This window comes from Pundamilia nyererei, unplaced genomic scaffold (assembly GCF_000239375.1).
Source record: "Pundamilia nyererei isolate P.nyererei 1_Seehausen unplaced genomic scaffold, PunNye1.0 scaffold00704, whole genome shotgun sequence".
Taxonomy (NCBI): Eukaryota; Metazoa; Chordata; class Actinopteri; order Cichliformes; family Cichlidae; genus Pundamilia; species Pundamilia nyererei.
Genome location: NW_005188105.1, coordinates 36,108 through 52,762, shown reverse-complemented (window position 1 = coordinate 52,762; position 16,655 = coordinate 36,108). Strand labels below are relative to the sequence as shown.

The window sequence follows — 16,655 nt, the reverse complement described above, 5'->3', positions numbered from 1 at the left end:
AAAGGCCGTCCTCTCTGTCATCAGGGATTTAGTTTCTTTAGGTTTTCCTCTGAATAAATATTAAACCTTAACAAACTGCTTATTTGACAAATTAACATGTTTTCCCTCAGATGAGCTGGAGCGCTGGGGTTCTGTGAGCGCACAGTGATTTTAAAGTTTTAGATTAGATCATGCACACAGAGCCACATTTGTTTAACGATTCTTGTGTTTGAAAGCATTAAATTAAACAGTGATGATAGCACTCGAGTGTTCGAGTCGCAGCACTTCCTGGATTCAAATCGTCTCTGCAGATATAAAATCAAAGAGCAGTTCCTTTTAAAGCAGCACAGCCGGTCCTGATTATTATTTATTATTACTGTTAAAGAGGTGGTTTTATACATTTCTTACATTATTTTCAGACTTTTCCATTTCATTTTCATTATTATTATGTATGTATTTTGTTATTTACCTGAGCTCTCCTGCCTTTGCTTTGTGTGTTGCAGGCTGTGTTTAATGCTTTGGCTGCAGTAACACGGGCACTTAATGACTTTTGGGTTAAATAAAGATTATATCACACTGTTGGTCCAGTGCATCCATGTCCCCTGAAGTCTTTAAGCTCTTATTTCAGAGCAACTGACGGACAGAAACATTCATTGTACCCGAGTTTAAAGACTTCCTGGATTGTGTTACGCTGCTGGTGATTTTCCTTTTGACTCTTTGGGAAGCACTAGAAATGTGTGTGTTCAGGAAGTATTTACATATCTGAGCATGTTACACTAGGACTGCAGTCCAAACTTACACAGCCTCAGATTAAGGCTCTTATAATTATGTTTGGAGACGGCAAACAGCAGTGAGGATCTGATGATTAACTACAGCCGGGAGGTTTTTCTGTTTGCCTTCGTCCTGTCACATGCACACACTCCCTCCTTCCTCCTCCTCCTCCTTCTGCTGCAGCTGCAGGGAGAGGCTATAAAAGCCCTGCTGGGGGACAGACAGACACTTTCCACGTCAGTCGGACAGTCAGACAGACGACCCCCTCCTCTTGCTCGCTGCCTCTGAACAGGTAAGCTGGGACGGCAGACAGCTGAGGGCTCTGCTTGGCGATCTTTTAAGTAACTTCCTGTTTGTGTCCGGCTCAGACTGCTTCTGGTTTGGTGGCATGCGTTTTAGACTTTTACTCTGAAAGCTCAGTTTGCAGAAGTTCTCCTGAGGTGCTAACTTAAATAAGTTCCTGTTCTGGAGACTTATTTTGTTCCTGTTTATGGCAGGAAGGGGAACAAAGCTTGAAAGGTTTGACTTTGAGTGGGCTGAAGGTCACAGAGCTGACAGACAGACGTGAGAGGCTCAAAGTCCGTGGACGGACGGACACCCTCCATGTGCTCACAGGGAGCTTTAAATGTGACTCTTTAGCATTTAAAAGTCCTCCTGAGCTCAGATCTGCACACATTTAAGCAGGTTATATAAACTCCAAGCAACACTTCCTGAATCTGACTTTTCACCTTAAAGGAAAAGGTTTTATTACATTTTGAAAAGACTTCTGTTCTGTTGACTTTCTACTTGCTGAGTGACTTTGATTCATCTGTAGTGTAACGCTCGGCTTTCTGTGTGATAACTTTTACACTTGGAGACATTTTATTGTGTTATTGGTTCATTTCTTGCTTGTTTAGCAGGCTGAAACAAAGTGTCCCTAAACCTGCCCCGCTGCTAGGCTGCTAAGGCTCATTCAGCCAATAAAAGATGTTTTCATTCGTCCCACGTGGTCTAGACTTCACTCAAAGCTAATGATCACAGGTGGTTTAAACGTGACCTGCTGGGTGTCTAAATGGCCACTCTGCACCTTAAAATGAGGCGTAGCCTCCCCTCAGGGGTCTGGAAGACAGGGGTGTGGTTTAAGGGGGGCTGGGGGGGCACTAATCCTTCAAAATGATGTTTCTGTATCAAAGCAGCCATGTGTGGACTAGTCTGTCCCCCTGAATGCATCATTGTAAATATAACTAATGTGAGCGCTCATGGACTTAAAGCTATTGTGCTAATTATCGATGTAAAGCCCCCTCCCCATCGTCCTTCAGTGGTCTGATGTTTGAGATATTACATACTGGTGACCCAGTCTGTATGTTAAAACTCATGCTTCTCCACGGCTGACCAACAGTGAGCAGGAGCAGCTCACAGACCCGTGGTGCCACATGCTTGATCTCATGTGTGAGCTGTTCTGTTACTCACTAGACTTGAATGTATTCACAGCTGACTCCAGAAAGCATGTTGGCCACTTGCTGGGCCTGCATGTAGTAAAAACCAATGAAGGTGCCTTTCTCATCTTATTTCTAACCATAAACCGATAAACATACTTATGCTTGAGTGACTTAAACTCCACTTACAAAACCATTAAATGGGTTTGTCCAAGCCTACTCACTCTTCTTCTGAGCAGGTCAAAACCTCTGAGTGACCCTGTCAGGTGTTAAACTGGGGTTTGTGAGGAGAGAGTCCATGAAGGAATAAGAAATCCTTAAAAAGATGGACTTTAATAGTATGATTGGCTTTGCATTGTGAGAGTCAGTTAAAGCCTCTTGTATGCTGTTAAGGCCAGAAGCTGCAGAGGTGAGTGTCTCGGGTTTCACGGCTGAAAGTCCTGATGAACAAAGTTACCTAAAAACTGTTTTTAGTGGTCGGTGTTATTGTGATGCCTTTTAAAGAAACATGTGAAGATGGTGTGCGTTTAAGTGTCCTCAGTCAGCTTTAATTCGCTCAGTTTTCAGCACACCCAGCATGAACAGGCCTCGTTCCATCTGCCTGAGACGTTTAACGGTAGACTCATGATAACAAAACGGGGTTTTAACAGATTTCCCCTAAAAGTTTAAAGACTTCAGTGACTCATCTGTTTGGACTTGACATAGGATCAAAACAACATCTAGGTGCTCAGATGTACCCAACCTGTGTACAGGAAAAACACTTTAATTCTTCGAAGGATCAGCGACTTCAGAATTTGGTTGGAGCTGCTGTGCCTCGTGTTTAACAGACTTTGTCAGACTGCCGCTGTTATAGTCAGTTTATTCATTCTGAAAGCAGATCTGAAAGAGGCTGGCTGACCCACACTCATCTGCAGCCAAGTTCAACTCTAAGCAGGTGTACAGTGTTTATAAAAGCCATCAGGGGTTTGGAGTGTACTGTAAGAGCTCAGCTGTTCAAATGGCATCTGCCCAGACACACTCTTACATAACACGCAGCAGATGTGACGGACGCTCTGAACCTGCTCACACAGTTGGACCAGAACACTTTTACTACAGCAGCTTTTCTCAGTGTGCGCAGAATCAGAGCTTGCTGTATGAGACCTAGCAACCAGATAAAGCCCAGTCCTTCAGCTGTGAGGTGAAGTGGGTCATGCACGGTGGAGGCTAATATCAGCTCAGTCACAAATGCCTCTTCAAATGTCACAAGCATTAATAAGAGTCTGTGTAACTCAAGAACAGCAGGGAGGAAGTCATGACCTCTGCAGAAAGGTCAAGGGAAAAGTCAAAGGCTCCCACACGGCTGGTGTTGGTATAAATAACCCAGCCAGACTATGATACCCCCCTTCGTGCCTGCAGAATGGTCTCTCCCATTCTTCTGTTGAGCCTTGTAGCTGTCAGTCAGGAGTGCAGGGCTGTGATTGGTTGTGTGGGTGGAGTCTGATAAGAAAGGTCATCATGGAGGCATCATGGCATTAAACAGGATTTCTGCAGCAGGTCTCTCACTCAATCTGACCTCTTCACGGGGAATTTTTTTTTTTTTTTTTAGTAACATGTCAAATTTCAGATTGAACAAATGTTTGACCCAGTGCGGATGACACTTCTATAAAAGATTCTTTGTATTTGAACTAATCACCTGGTTCTCTGCCCCCTTCAGTCAGGATGTCTATCACCAAGATCCACGCTCGTGAGATTCTGGACTCCAGGGGAAACCCCACAGTGGAGGTGGACCTGTGGACAGCCAAAGGTGAGCAGCTGTCACTTTGACCATGACGCACTTCCTGTTTGCAGCGAGTTCAGTAACCTGACGGTCAAACTTCATCTCAGGTGTGTTCAGGGCTGCTGTTCCCAGCGGCGCTTCAACCGGAGTCCATGAGGCTCTGGAGCTTCGTGACGGAGACAAGAGCCGCTACCTGGGCAAAGGTGGGAGGAGTCAAGTGTGTGGGGCTGGGGATGGCATTAATGCTACTTTTAGCGTAGCTGCTAACACCTGTGTTTCCCTGCAGGTACCGTCAAGGCTGTGGAGCATGTCAACAAGGAGATTGCCCCCAAGCTGATTGAGAAGGTATCCGTTAAGTTGGATTGCTGATGTTAGCTTGATGCTAATACAGTTTAACTACTGCAGGGATTCACTGCAGGCTAATGGTACTTCATCCCATCTGTGCAGAAACTCAGCGTCGTCGAGCAGGAGAAGATCGACAAGTTCATGCTGGAGTTGGATGGCACTGAAAACAAATGTAAGGGTTTAGAAATTCTCCTCATAAAAGTAGTTGAATTTAAGATTTGTTTCTTTTATGTAAAAACATGGAAGGGTGGTGATGTAAAATGGCAAATTCTTTTAAAACCAGTCCAAGAACTGGGTAAACAAAATATTTAACAGGAAATGAACTGCTGAAGTGAATTGTAGAAAAAGAGTGAAAACAAAGCTGGAAGCACTGCTTTCTTTGGCATTTATACAGGTATACTGGTGCACCTGTCTATATAGCCTGAAGTAAATGTGCCATCTAACAGATTTCTTAATATTTCATTAGGATTTGTGATCCTCTGACATTGTAACTGATTCAGGTGAACACCTGGTATGGACTCTGAGGAGCACCATTCATGTTAACTTGCTGGGCATGAGGAAATGAAGAAATTCCACTGCACTTAAAGTTGTGTCTGCCAAGTTTGTGTACTGAAGGATGGGACTTTAATAAATGCCTGTATTATTTAACTTCAACCTGAGTCCATGTTTGTTACATGGACTCCAACAATCTGTTTAACCTTTCTAGTGGCAGGTTAAAATCAGCTCTTCACTAGCAAGAAGAATATTTTAACCTGCAATTATATTTGAGAAACCCTCAAATCGTGTAAAGGAAAGTCAATTGACATCCCTCGAGTCATGGTTTAACACTCTTCATCCTTCATTCATGTACTGAATGTATTCAAATGTTATATTTATACTTAACTTTTGGGGAAACACAGATGAGTTCAAACAACTTGGAGGATTTCTTGACCCTCTTTACCTGGTAGTTTGGCCGTACTGTGGAACTGTATGCAGATTGTTTTGAAGCAAGGATGTCTGATTCTTTGTTTGCAGCCAAGTTTGGTGCCAATGCCATCCTGGGTGTGTCGCTGGCTGTCTGTAAAGCTGGAGCAGCAGAGAAAGGAGTTCCCCTCTACCGCCACATTGCTGACCTTGCTGGACACAAAGATGTTATCCTTCCTGTGCCTGTGAGTGGGAGGGGCTTGTGCTTAAGTGAAGTGGAAAACTGGCTTTAAAGACCCAAACTTCTTGACTCAACTTTACTTATATTTTTATTTTATTTTTTTATTTAGTTTGCTATTAACATGCAAGCCTACGGGAAATTTCTAGTGAGCCTCTGGACAATTTTTATTGTGCACCAGATTTTTATTTTCAATTCAGTGGTTTGATTTAAGCTCCAGAGGTGTTTTGTAACTTATGTTTGGTTAGTTTGCATATGGATGGTATTTTTAGAATCTTTTTCTTTCTGCAGGCCTTTAATGTGATTAATGGTGGCAGCCATGCTGGAAACAAACTGGCCATGCAGGAGTTCATGATCCTGCCAGTTGGAGCCTCCAACTTCCACGAGGCCATGAGGATTGGAGCTGAGGTTTACTTAAACCCTGCCCTCGTGCAATGTTTCGGCTATGAACGGTAAAACCGATGTCTAACTGTTTAAATACTTTGTTTTCAGGTCTACCACAACCTGAAGAATGTCATCAAAGCTAAATATGGAAAAGATGCCACCAACGTGGGAGATGAGGGAGGCTTCGCTCCAAACATCCTGGAGAATAATGAGGGTGAGAGCTGCACGTGACCATGCAGTGACGAGGCATTGCATTATGTAGTTTATCTTGGGACTGATGTGACTGCTAATGCAATAGAATTTAAAGCAGACTTGTGTGTATTGCTGCTGCTTCAGTTAGTCAGACAGTTAAATTAACCAGTGGTTGAGCTGATTACTCGAAAACTAATACACATTTGACACAACTTAAGATTGAAGTTATTATGACTTCTAACAATGAGAGTTTGTGTTTGCAGCTCTGGAGCTGTTGAAGACTGCCATCGAGAAGGCCGGTTACCCTGACAAAATCATCATTGGCATGGACGTGGCCGCCTCAGAGTTCTTCCGCAATGGAAAGTACGACCTGGACTTCAAGTCCCCCGATGACCCCTCTAGACACATTTCTGGTGAAAAGCTGGGTGACCTCTACCGCAGCTTTATCAAGAACTACCCTGGTAAGATTGACTAGAGCTGCTGCTATGACCACTGAATGACTTCAGAACATACAGTGATGCTCTGTTCGCATCCTGAATGTAGACAAGATGTGTTTAGCCAAGACCTTTGAGAAACTGCAGTGAATTTGGACAACTAAACCGATGTTGCACTGATGTGTCAAGTTGATCTTGAGATTTGACTTTGATTTATGGTCTTCAAATGTCTTTCACAGACCTAGGAAACACAACGAATTCTGTAGCTACACTTTGCTTTGAGTCTGTGGTTTAGCCGAATGTCTTTGGAAGGGAATATATTGGTCTCTTAAAGCATTTAAATTTCAAACAAGGCTGCCAAGTATGAAACTCAAATTCCTTTTTGAACACTTGGATCAGAAGTATTCAAAATGTTTACTTGGTTTAGTTCACTTGAGCTCTTGAGGGAGTGAAATAAGCCTTTTGAGTTCAGGAAGTGGTCAGGCTGCCTTCCTGTTCATTGCAGGAAAAATGCTCTAAAATCTCTCTAGAGAGGTTCTAAATTTCTTTTTTTCCATTTAAAAATGTGTGATGTTCAACTGATAAAATTAATTTGGAGAACCACAAAGATTTGTGCAGTGTGCACATTTCCAATTGAATTCATGTAACTGTTAAGCACCGTAGCATCATTGAGCCTGTTGGGTGTCTGTGGCATTTCTACTGTGGAAACTTTCTCCTCAGTGTCTCTCTTTCTCCAGTCCAGTCCATTGAGGACCCATTTGACCAGGATGACTGGGAGCAGTGGGCTAAATTCACTTCTTCTGTAGACATCCAGGTGAGGTGCACAGACAGGCATGCAGACATGTGACACAACCTCACTGTCATTTGATTTCTCTTTTCTTTTTTCCTCTTTGCCACAATGATTGGCATCCCTAGACGTTTGTTAGCCTTCTGGAATGTCAAGTATACAAGCTGGTTCTTCCTGGAAGAACTCAAGGAAAACCTTCAGTAACGGGAATATAGTGTTACTATAGTAACACATCGGTTTTTCTGCTCTAATCAGATCGTAGGCGACGACTTGACTGTCACCAACCCAAAGAGGATCCAGCAGGCAGTGGACAAGAAGGCCTGCAACTGTCTGCTGCTGAAAGTCAACCAGATTGGCTCTGTCACCGAGTCCATCCAGGCGTAAGACACCAATCAGTCGTTTTAGTCCACATTAACATTTTCTGCGTAAAGTTAATTAAATGTATCTGCCTGTCAGATGTAAGCTGGCTCAGAGCAGCGGCTGGGGTGTGATGGTTAGCCATCGCTCCGGAGAGACTGAAGACACCTTCATCGCTGACCTGGTGGTTGGACTTTGCACTGGACAGGTATTTAAACTTCATCAGACAGTCTCAGTGAGATTAATCTGTTCACAAAGAATAATTGAAGTTTTTGTTCATTAAAAACAAAAAATGCTGAGATTATAAACTATTCCCCTTAAAGTCATTTGAAAAAGCCAGACTGCTCACACATGGCTGGTCAATCTACTGCTTCATGTATTTGAGCTTAAATGAAAGATTTAAGATCATTTTGAAGCAAAATTGTAAGAAAATCACTTGAATCTTAACTGCTGGGTGTGTGCAAAATGCCTTGATAATCAAGGACTGATATGAACACTGATTATCTACAGAGGTCTGACTCAAAATGAAAATTAAAGTGCATCAGTACTTATAAGACCCAAAGTTTTGAGTCTTGTGGGAAAATCACTGGTCAGTTGCAGGCAGAAGAATAAATGTGACTTGTGCCTTTTCTAAATAAGTGGTTGCATAAAAGCAGGGAAACCACTATTGAACTGTCTGGTCCTATTTCTGATTAAATGTGCTGGGTAGGAAACTGGGTCACTACAGGGAACAAACCACAACTCCAGTGCTGATCTCATTCTACGGTTTCTTTCAGATTAAAACCGGTGCCCCCTGCAGGTCAGAACGTCTGGCCAAATACAACCAGCTGATGAGGTAAGAACTTTAGGATTTTTGTCATTCTCAGGCTAGTAGAACAGTCTGCTTACCGTTTGGTTGAGTTAAGACTGAGAAACTCAACCAAAAGTTTGAGTTTGGTCATTCTCAGGCTAGTAGACGTTTAAGAAAAACCAAGCACAGCTAATCATGACCTCTGACTTGCAGGATTGAGGAGGAGCTTGGAGACAAGGCCAAGTTCGCTGGCAAAGACTTCCGCCACCCAAAGATCAACTAAAGCACCATGCTGCCTTCCTGTCGCTGGGGCAACTGACTGACACCTGATGACCCCAGAAGGCTCTTGCCCCTTTCCACTGGGGGTGAGAGGTTAGAGGTCATAGTGGGCTTGACTGTCTTTCTAGATGTAATTCCATTAATGATGTTTTCTATACAAAAGACAAACATTAAAGAGTGAAAAGGAAACATTTCTGAGTTTAATTCATTAAAGCTGCTTATAGTCTTTTTACATTCAAACTCCTTAAAGAGCTGAGCTCTTCAATGCATCATGCATGTACAGATCCTCACCAGCAATGGTGAACAAAACTCATTCAGAACAAGCTTCTGCTTGACGTGAACAACTCATAGTTTCCTAATAGGAAAGACTGATATTCTGAAGTTTTCCTTCAGCTTTCCACCTCAAAATCCTCAGGTGTGCTTCAAATGTGTTTCTGTAACTCCTACAAATCAAGTGGAAGTTATCAAGCCAAACACCATGGGACGGTCTACTCAGAAATTAATTTTTGGTTGGACAAAGGTTCTGGGTTCATGTCCCCTTGTTGGCTGGGTTCTTTAGTTTTCTCCCTCCCATTGACATTTCTATTTGGTTAATGTATATCAGCATTTTTAGCCACCCAACAATTATCTGAACTGCATCAGTAAAAAGGCAGCCTGGATAATCGAGCAGTCAGTAATGGGTTTTTATCAAAGCTGATTCCAGCCGTGAGGCGTTCTCATAGTGACCAACATGGACCAGACAATCTCTGGGCTTGGCTAGGTGATTGAAAAGCATCTGTTTAATGAGATCTGACACAAATGGATCCAAAAGGCTGAAGAACTCGTTTAGGAATCAACATCTGTGAATCTACTTCCTTTCTGAGTGGTTTTTTGTTTTTGTTTTTTGTTTTTGTTTTTTTTCCCCTGGTCTGTACGATCATTTTGACAATTTGAAGATGGGGCTATCATCCAACAAGGTCTTCAAAGACTACTTGGTGATGTCAAACTGACAAATGCCTACACTAGACAACTACAGTGGTTTACAAATAAAACGGGTGTTATCAACGTGAAGTACTTTATAAATAAAGTGTAATTTGACACCACCTGCAAGCTCTGATCGAGCCGAAAGGTTAAGTTGATAATGCTACAGAGTTTCTTCCTGACGACACGGGGACTGATGTAGGGCCATTCAAATATGTCACACATGAGCTGACCTCTTAGGTTTCATATCTACCTTTCGCGTTCAGCCTAAAACACGAGACTAAGCTTCCTGGTTAGAAATAGTGTAGTATATTATATCATGTCATTATCCGTGTCCAGTTATTTAGAAATAATATTCCTACATAATGTTTGTGTAATGAATTAAAGTTCTGTCTTGTTACACATGTGGGTTTTTTTTTTATTTATTGTGCTACAAACTAAAAGAGTATTTGAAAAGAACTTCAGTCCTTATCTATAAGATTAAGACAAACATTTAAAACCCTTGTGTTTGTCAAAATAGTTAGCCATATAAGCATCATGGATTTCTTAGCTTGCGTGATCTCTACAGATAAGCTTTGAGTGTTAGATAAGGGGCTGGTTTTCATGCCATTAGGCTGCAAATTCAGTGTTGTTATACCATGAAAGTACATAAGGATTGAGCAATGCATCTAAAGGGGAAGTGGATGAGCTGCAGAGCTGCAGGTTCCCTCTCAGCTTCCTGCAGCAGTCAGAAAAGATGCAAATGAGATGTGTGCGACGAGTGTAACAGGAGGCGCGACTGTTTTACTACATCAGATAAACTCCTACGCTTCACAATGAAGAATAACCAACTGATTCAAAGCGGTTTGTATATGCCAGTGTATGGATCCCTGTTTATTTATGAGCAGCTAAAGTGTGTTTTTCTTCCTAGTTGAACATTTAACATTAAAAATCTTTGAACTCTTTCAGTGCACTTGGCTCAGCTCTGCCCACAGCTACAAACAGCCTCTGCTTTGATCATGAAAGTTAAGAGGACATTATGCCAGTTCAGTGTCACTTATTCTCTAAGGGTAGTCTCCAGTGGTGGAAAGCAACTCGTTTGCTCCTTGAAATTTCTTTCTTTAAAGATGAGTTTTCTTTCCTGCAGCATTTGGTGCTTTCCAGGGTCTTCGGCCTTCATTAGAATACCTCTCTCCATCTGCATTTCCTCTTCCTCCCCTTCCAAGCATCATTGTAGGGCCTATTTTGGCCCACGATCAGGTCTCTTAGGTCTGCTGATAGCTTCCGGTTATTCTGGAAGGTTTTAAATAGGTTTGAGCGATAAATATCTTTAATATGAAAAGAAGCTTTAAATAAAATCCTGTGGTGAGAAAGAAAGAGGTGAAACATTTATGTGTTCAGTCTTGTGAACGAAGGGCAGATTTCTCACACTCAACTGGAGTCCACTATTCATGTCCACACACACGCTGGTGTGACGTCAATGCTGATTGGTGGAGGAGTTTAGGCTGAAGGCAGCCTGTTGCCTGGATATGAGCAGCAGCCGTGCCGAAGTTCACTCTGAAAACGATCAAAACTCATTTAGAAATAATTACTTGTAATTACAATCGCTGTGTAAGAACAGCAAAACTGCAGCTGTGTGTGTTACAGTGCAGTGTTGCAGCCCTACAGCACTGGTCGTGCTGAAATGCACCGAAAGTGACACAAAGGTAAATACTGTGTTATTGTATTAAAAACAAGCTGCTCTCTGACCTTTGATTGGCCTCCTTTGGAAGTAAAGGCGCTGTTGTTTCCTGCTTGTCATGCTGACACACACACACAAACACACACAATAACCCATCTTCCTCTCTAATGAGCTGATTGATGATCTGTTATTCTGCCCTTGTGTGCGTGTGTGTGTTATGCGTGGCTGATGACGTGTGAGGTTGAATGGGGGGCGGGATTTTGTCTGATGAGGACAAAGACAGCAGGGGGTCATTAAACACACACAGACACACACACCCATACATACACACCTATCCTTCGGAGCATGTGAACCTCTGTGGCCCCGCCCCATTCCACAGGAAATAGTTGCAAACCACGACTCAGTCTCCACGGTGATGCTTTACGAGCTGACGGGACGACTGGGGTCAGGGGTCACAAGGAGACGGAGGGAAAGGCGAAGCTATCCTTTCTTTTGGGTGCGGTTATAATGGCGGCTCCCGAATATTCTAGGATTCAACTCAACATCTGGAACTTAATCTGGGACTCCAGGATTATCTTCATATTCCCCTGGAAGATTTTAAGTATCTCACTTAAAAGACCCAAGCCATTCCAGGAATCCCGGAAGCCCCTGAAAGACTGATTGAGTCATTCATTCTATCTGGAAGAATCCTGGAAGTGAAATCAAATTTTCCCTTAAGGACCCTGAGGACCGTGCAGGATCTATTTGATTCTCTCCATGTTCGATTCTCTATTTTTAACTGCTGGAGAATCTCGATGTTGCTGACTTGTGGAACATATTTTAGTCTGCATGAACATCTTTACTGACTTTTAGTTCTCAAGAAAGTCTAGAACTCCTTCTTTAAGGACAATCACATCCTTTGGCTTTCTCTCAAGAACATCTACAACACCTTCAGTAACTTACTAAACTTTTCCTGGAAACCTTGAACCAATGAACCATTTAACTCAATGAATTTTGTCAAGTATATGTGGAACTAGCCTACAAAGAATACCTAAACCTCCTGCAGGATCATTTCTCTTCTGAAAGCTCTTCAGAATCTCCTAGAAGTTCTTCAGAGTAAAGAAGGAAATTTCTCAGTACAACTCTTTGAGCTTAAATTGTTAGAAATAAATGTGTTTGGAAAAATAAAGTTCTGATATGTCATTGTCCAGACTGACCTTTAATTATAAAATTATAGTTATAAAAACTATTTGTTAATTCACAAAATAAATTATGTTTGACTCCCCTGAACTAGAAAGTTTTCTGTTTTGTTTTTTACCTTCAGAATCTTCAAGAGCCCTGAAACATTTCAAAGATTGTACTTCTTTACTATACTTTTAGTACTTTAGTGACTAAATCAGACAAACTATTTCCAACTTACCCTACTGCAATCGCGTCTTTAACAACATCTGTTTCCAGAAACTCTGAAAGTGCTCCTGGAACTTCCTCAATGACAACAATAGACACTTGAAACTACAGTAGAAGGAGGCCCATTCTGTCTCCTGTCATGACTTTTACAACATGTTCAAATACCACTTGCACCTATTTGTGACTCCTGGAAACTTTTCAAGAACCCTGAAACATTTCAAGGATCGTATGAACTTGTTCCTTTCCATTTAGTGTTTTCTTAATTACTCATGGAAGAATTCGCCTTCTTCGAGAACATCTAGATGTTTGAGAGTAGTTTTGAGGGTTTGTCTCACCTGGAAAGCTTTCAAAGCCACGACATTTTTAGCTCTATTACAGGTCACTAGATGACATCTGGAGGCCCACAACCCTTTCAGTCATTGAATGTTGTAAAGACACCTCAAACTGACCTAGGAAAGACCCTGGAGCTACAATGAGGGCAATCTGAGACCCTCATGAAACTTGTGAACACTCCTATGGTCTTTGAAACACCACAAGGACTTCAAGATGCTTTTAAAACACCAAAGGAAACTATTTCAAACCAAAGAAGCCTCTTCAAGGATTCCTTGAACTTCCTCCAGAACTTCATGATTAAACTTTGTCGATTGAATATTTTTATCTATTTTGTTTTTTTGAGTGTTTTTTGTAACACATGCATCCATTGAGTCCAGATTCATCTGTGTGTGCGTCGTTGTGAGTGTGTGAACCCGTTGTCTGGGGTGACAGCAGTAAGAATGTGTGACATCATAGCGCCGAGTCGTATAAAAGTGTCAGCCCGCCGCCGGCACACAGATACTGACTGGTCCTGAGATGAGACAGGACAGACACCAGTGATAGTTAAAAAAAGAAAAAAAAAGAAAAACCAAAAGCTTTTACGACTTGTTCTGAGACTGATAATCAATTACTGTGATTGGAGAAAAACAGTTGGATTGATCGGACGACCAGCAGAATCTTTTATTTGACTTTGATTTTTGTTGGAATATTTTTGAGAAACTGTTTGTCAGTAAGTTCTGCTTCTTTATTATCCTAATCATCAAATTTACTAATACATAAACATCAGAAAATGACATTTAAACTTCAAAAATATTTCTTCAAATTAAAGAAAATCTAAATTGAAATTTACTAAATAATCCAGTTTAATAAGTGCCATTACCCAATGAAGATTTATTCATATCTAATAATAAAATAACAAAAATCCAAATTTATTTTAAGTCTAAATTTTCTAACTAGCCTTCTTTTACTTAAAATGTTTTTTAACTCTATTGTATTGAATTGAATTCAATAATAAAAATCTAAACACCTTCAGTTTGGTAGACTATAATCTACATCTGTAATCTGAGACTGTAATAATCAATTTAAAAAAAAACTATTCATGACCACATTGTAAAAAAACAGAATTGTACAAACGTGAATAAAGCTACAAATTTGTTAAGATGCACAAATAAATTCAAATTTGTGTTAAAAATATATTTTTGTTTCTTTTTTAATACCACAACAAAATTTGACCCAATCAGTTTTTATCTCCTGATCAGGTTATTTCACCACAATATTCACTTTTATCAAGTCACAGCAATCCTCTGACCGATAGATGGCGCTGTAGGCTTTAATAACCTTCAGTCAGAGCTACACGTAACTCAGCTATTTCATGTTCTTCTTAAAGCTTATAGGTTAAACACAGTCATGGTGGTGTGTTTTTTTAACTAAATGTTTTTTGTACAAACAAAGATGGCTGCTGCTTCATCTCCTTTCATTTCCCTCATCTTCCTCCTCTTCCTCGCTGTTGCTGCGGAGTTAAAACCGTCACCTCAACGAGACAACAAACAGGTCAGTGGAGAACTTCCTTTTCATCATTACCTTCATTCTCTTTTTACACCCTTTATTTTAATCATTATCTTTGTCCTCATTATCTTCATTCATCGTCTTCATCGATAGTTTTTGCTCTTTTTATTGATTATTTCAGCTTTAATAAAGAGATACAATGAAACAGATCTCATAGTCAGAGATGATCTTAGATTAACAGCATGGTGTCATCAGCATAAGTGAGTCTGTGCAAGATTTTTCAGTGCTCCACCGATCAGTGACACATAATAGGAAGATTAATGTGACACTTAAAAAATGTCATCTGTTTGATGTTTTAAAGACTTGTTTTAAAGACTCAAATATGGGGCAAAGGTTAATGGATCCATCGTTACAAGAGTACTAACCAATATATAATATGGCTTACTCTAAGTTCTGTTATGTGGGACCAGTGTGTAATCTGAGTAATCTGATTACTTGACTACTCTGTGTACTTGAGGTACAGTTATCAACATTCACTAGAAAAGGCAGTGAATCACACAGATGATTACTGACTGTATTTCAGGTTTTACACTCTCTGTTTGGCTCTCGTCTTTCAACTCTCATCTTGGCCACTCCCACTTTTGATGACATCACAGAGGGATCAGCTGGACAGCTCACCTCCACAACTCCTTCTGCAGTACTGCCTGTGAGCCACACCCTTGCAAAGCGAGTGAACAGCAGAACTGAAGCAGTCCCTCAGTTCTTTCTCAACTTCCTGCGGCAACAGACCAAGATGAGGAGGTGGAGCCGCAAGTCGATGATGGGAGGGAGAGGATGCTTTGGGATGAAGATGGACCGTATTGGGTCCATGAGTGGTCTGGGCTGTTAGACATATGTGTCACCATGGTAACTACCCTACGACCTAAGCTCCGCCTGACGTTGCATGACCTCTGACCTCCAGAAGGATGAATTTTTCCACTGGGCAAAGACTTCATGTTGGATCTTTACTAATAAAGGACTAAAGGAAACGTACTAATGACCTCTGACCTCTGACGCCTGGCTCCAGTGCAGCCAGCAGGACTCTGTGTGTGTGAGAGACGAACATGTTTTAAACATGTAGATATATTTGTGTGTGTAAGAACATTAGGCATTTAGCTCACAGCAGGAAATGATCCGCTTCACACGCCTTTTCACTACAGGAAGTACTCTGTGTTGCTCCAGTGAGGGGCGGAGTCTGGATAATGTGTGCAGGACATGGCAGGTTAAAGACAGATGAATGTCCAATCTGATAGTGTTGCACATTTTTGCGCTTTTACATGTGTCTCTGTCGGGTGATGTACTGGAAAGCTGATCACAGTGGGGCATGTGTGAAAGCAGCTTAATAGACGACCATGTGTTAAACATGCAGGTATGTGTGTGTTTGTGTGGACCGACTGCAGCCAACAATAAACTACAGAGAAAACCTCACTGGGCTTATGTTGCTTTGATTCAACAGGTAAATAACATCACACAGATATTTATTACAACATTAATATTAATGAAAGCTTCAGTTTTTACTGTGTGAACTTCCTGTTTATGGTGACACTGAACGGACATTATGGTGCTTCCAACAAGGAAGAAGAATCCTAAATAGGAATGCATATTATGGCTCTGTAACAGCAGGAATGTATTTATCTGTTGTTTAACCAGGAAAACATTTTGAGGTTAAAGACTTGAGAAATACCAAGGGCTCAGGGAAGAGCTTGAGAAGAACAACATCGGAGATCTCTGTCCAGAAGAGCGCGGTCCTAGGAACAGCTAAGATACTGCGCAGGACCGCTCTACCTTTCTGAGAACCAAAAGAAAACCTACTTTTTAAGAACTCGCTAACTCAAGAGTGACATCGTTCCCAAGTTTTGGCATATGAGTTTCAAAATATCTCTTCAAGCATGTTATGAAGATGCATTAATGTTATGAGATGACCAAAATAATAGTCAGTGCTAGGTTTTTAAAATAAAAGCCCAATTTCAACTGTTTTCACCTTACTGTAATTACTTACTCCACTGAGATGATGTCAGGCTGTTATGAAGTAAACAGTAATGTGTAAGGTGACTGTTTAGCAAGTCTGAAGCCTGAGCTTTTGGCTCACTGGGATCATTTTTACAGGTTTATCCCATTGTATGAAATTTAGCAAAGTGAGTTATTTATAGATGCAGTTTAAC

General features: G+C 41.2%; 2 protein-coding genes across 2 annotated transcripts; both read left to right on the top strand.

Annotated features, from left to right (window-relative positions):
* Window positions 1–918: 918 nt before the first annotated feature.
* On the top strand, window positions 919–8,821 carry eno3 (enolase 3, (beta, muscle)). Its single transcript, XM_005754863.2, has 14 exons — window positions 919–1,042; window positions 3,859–3,948; window positions 4,029–4,124; window positions 4,208–4,266; window positions 4,369–4,438; window positions 5,281–5,414; window positions 5,699–5,815; window positions 5,900–6,005; window positions 6,247–6,444; window positions 7,155–7,231; window positions 7,460–7,584; window positions 7,661–7,769; window positions 8,338–8,396; window positions 8,565–8,821. Exons 2-14 carry the CDS (start codon window positions 3,864–3,866, stop codon window positions 8,632–8,634), a joined length of 1,305 nt encoding a protein of 434 aa, XP_005754920.1. The 5' UTR covers window positions 919–1,042; window positions 3,859–3,863; the 3' UTR covers window positions 8,635–8,821.
* A 5,579-nt stretch (window positions 8,822–14,400) lies between these two features.
* Window positions 14,401–15,343, top strand: LOC102203527 (C-type natriuretic peptide 2-like). The gene is made up of 2 exons (XM_005754862.1): window positions 14,401–14,499; window positions 15,038–15,343. The coding sequence occupies exons 1-2, from the start codon at window positions 14,401–14,403 to the stop codon at window positions 15,341–15,343; spliced, it is 405 nt and encodes a 134-aa protein (XP_005754919.1).
* Window positions 15,344–16,655: the final 1,312 nt, after the last annotated feature.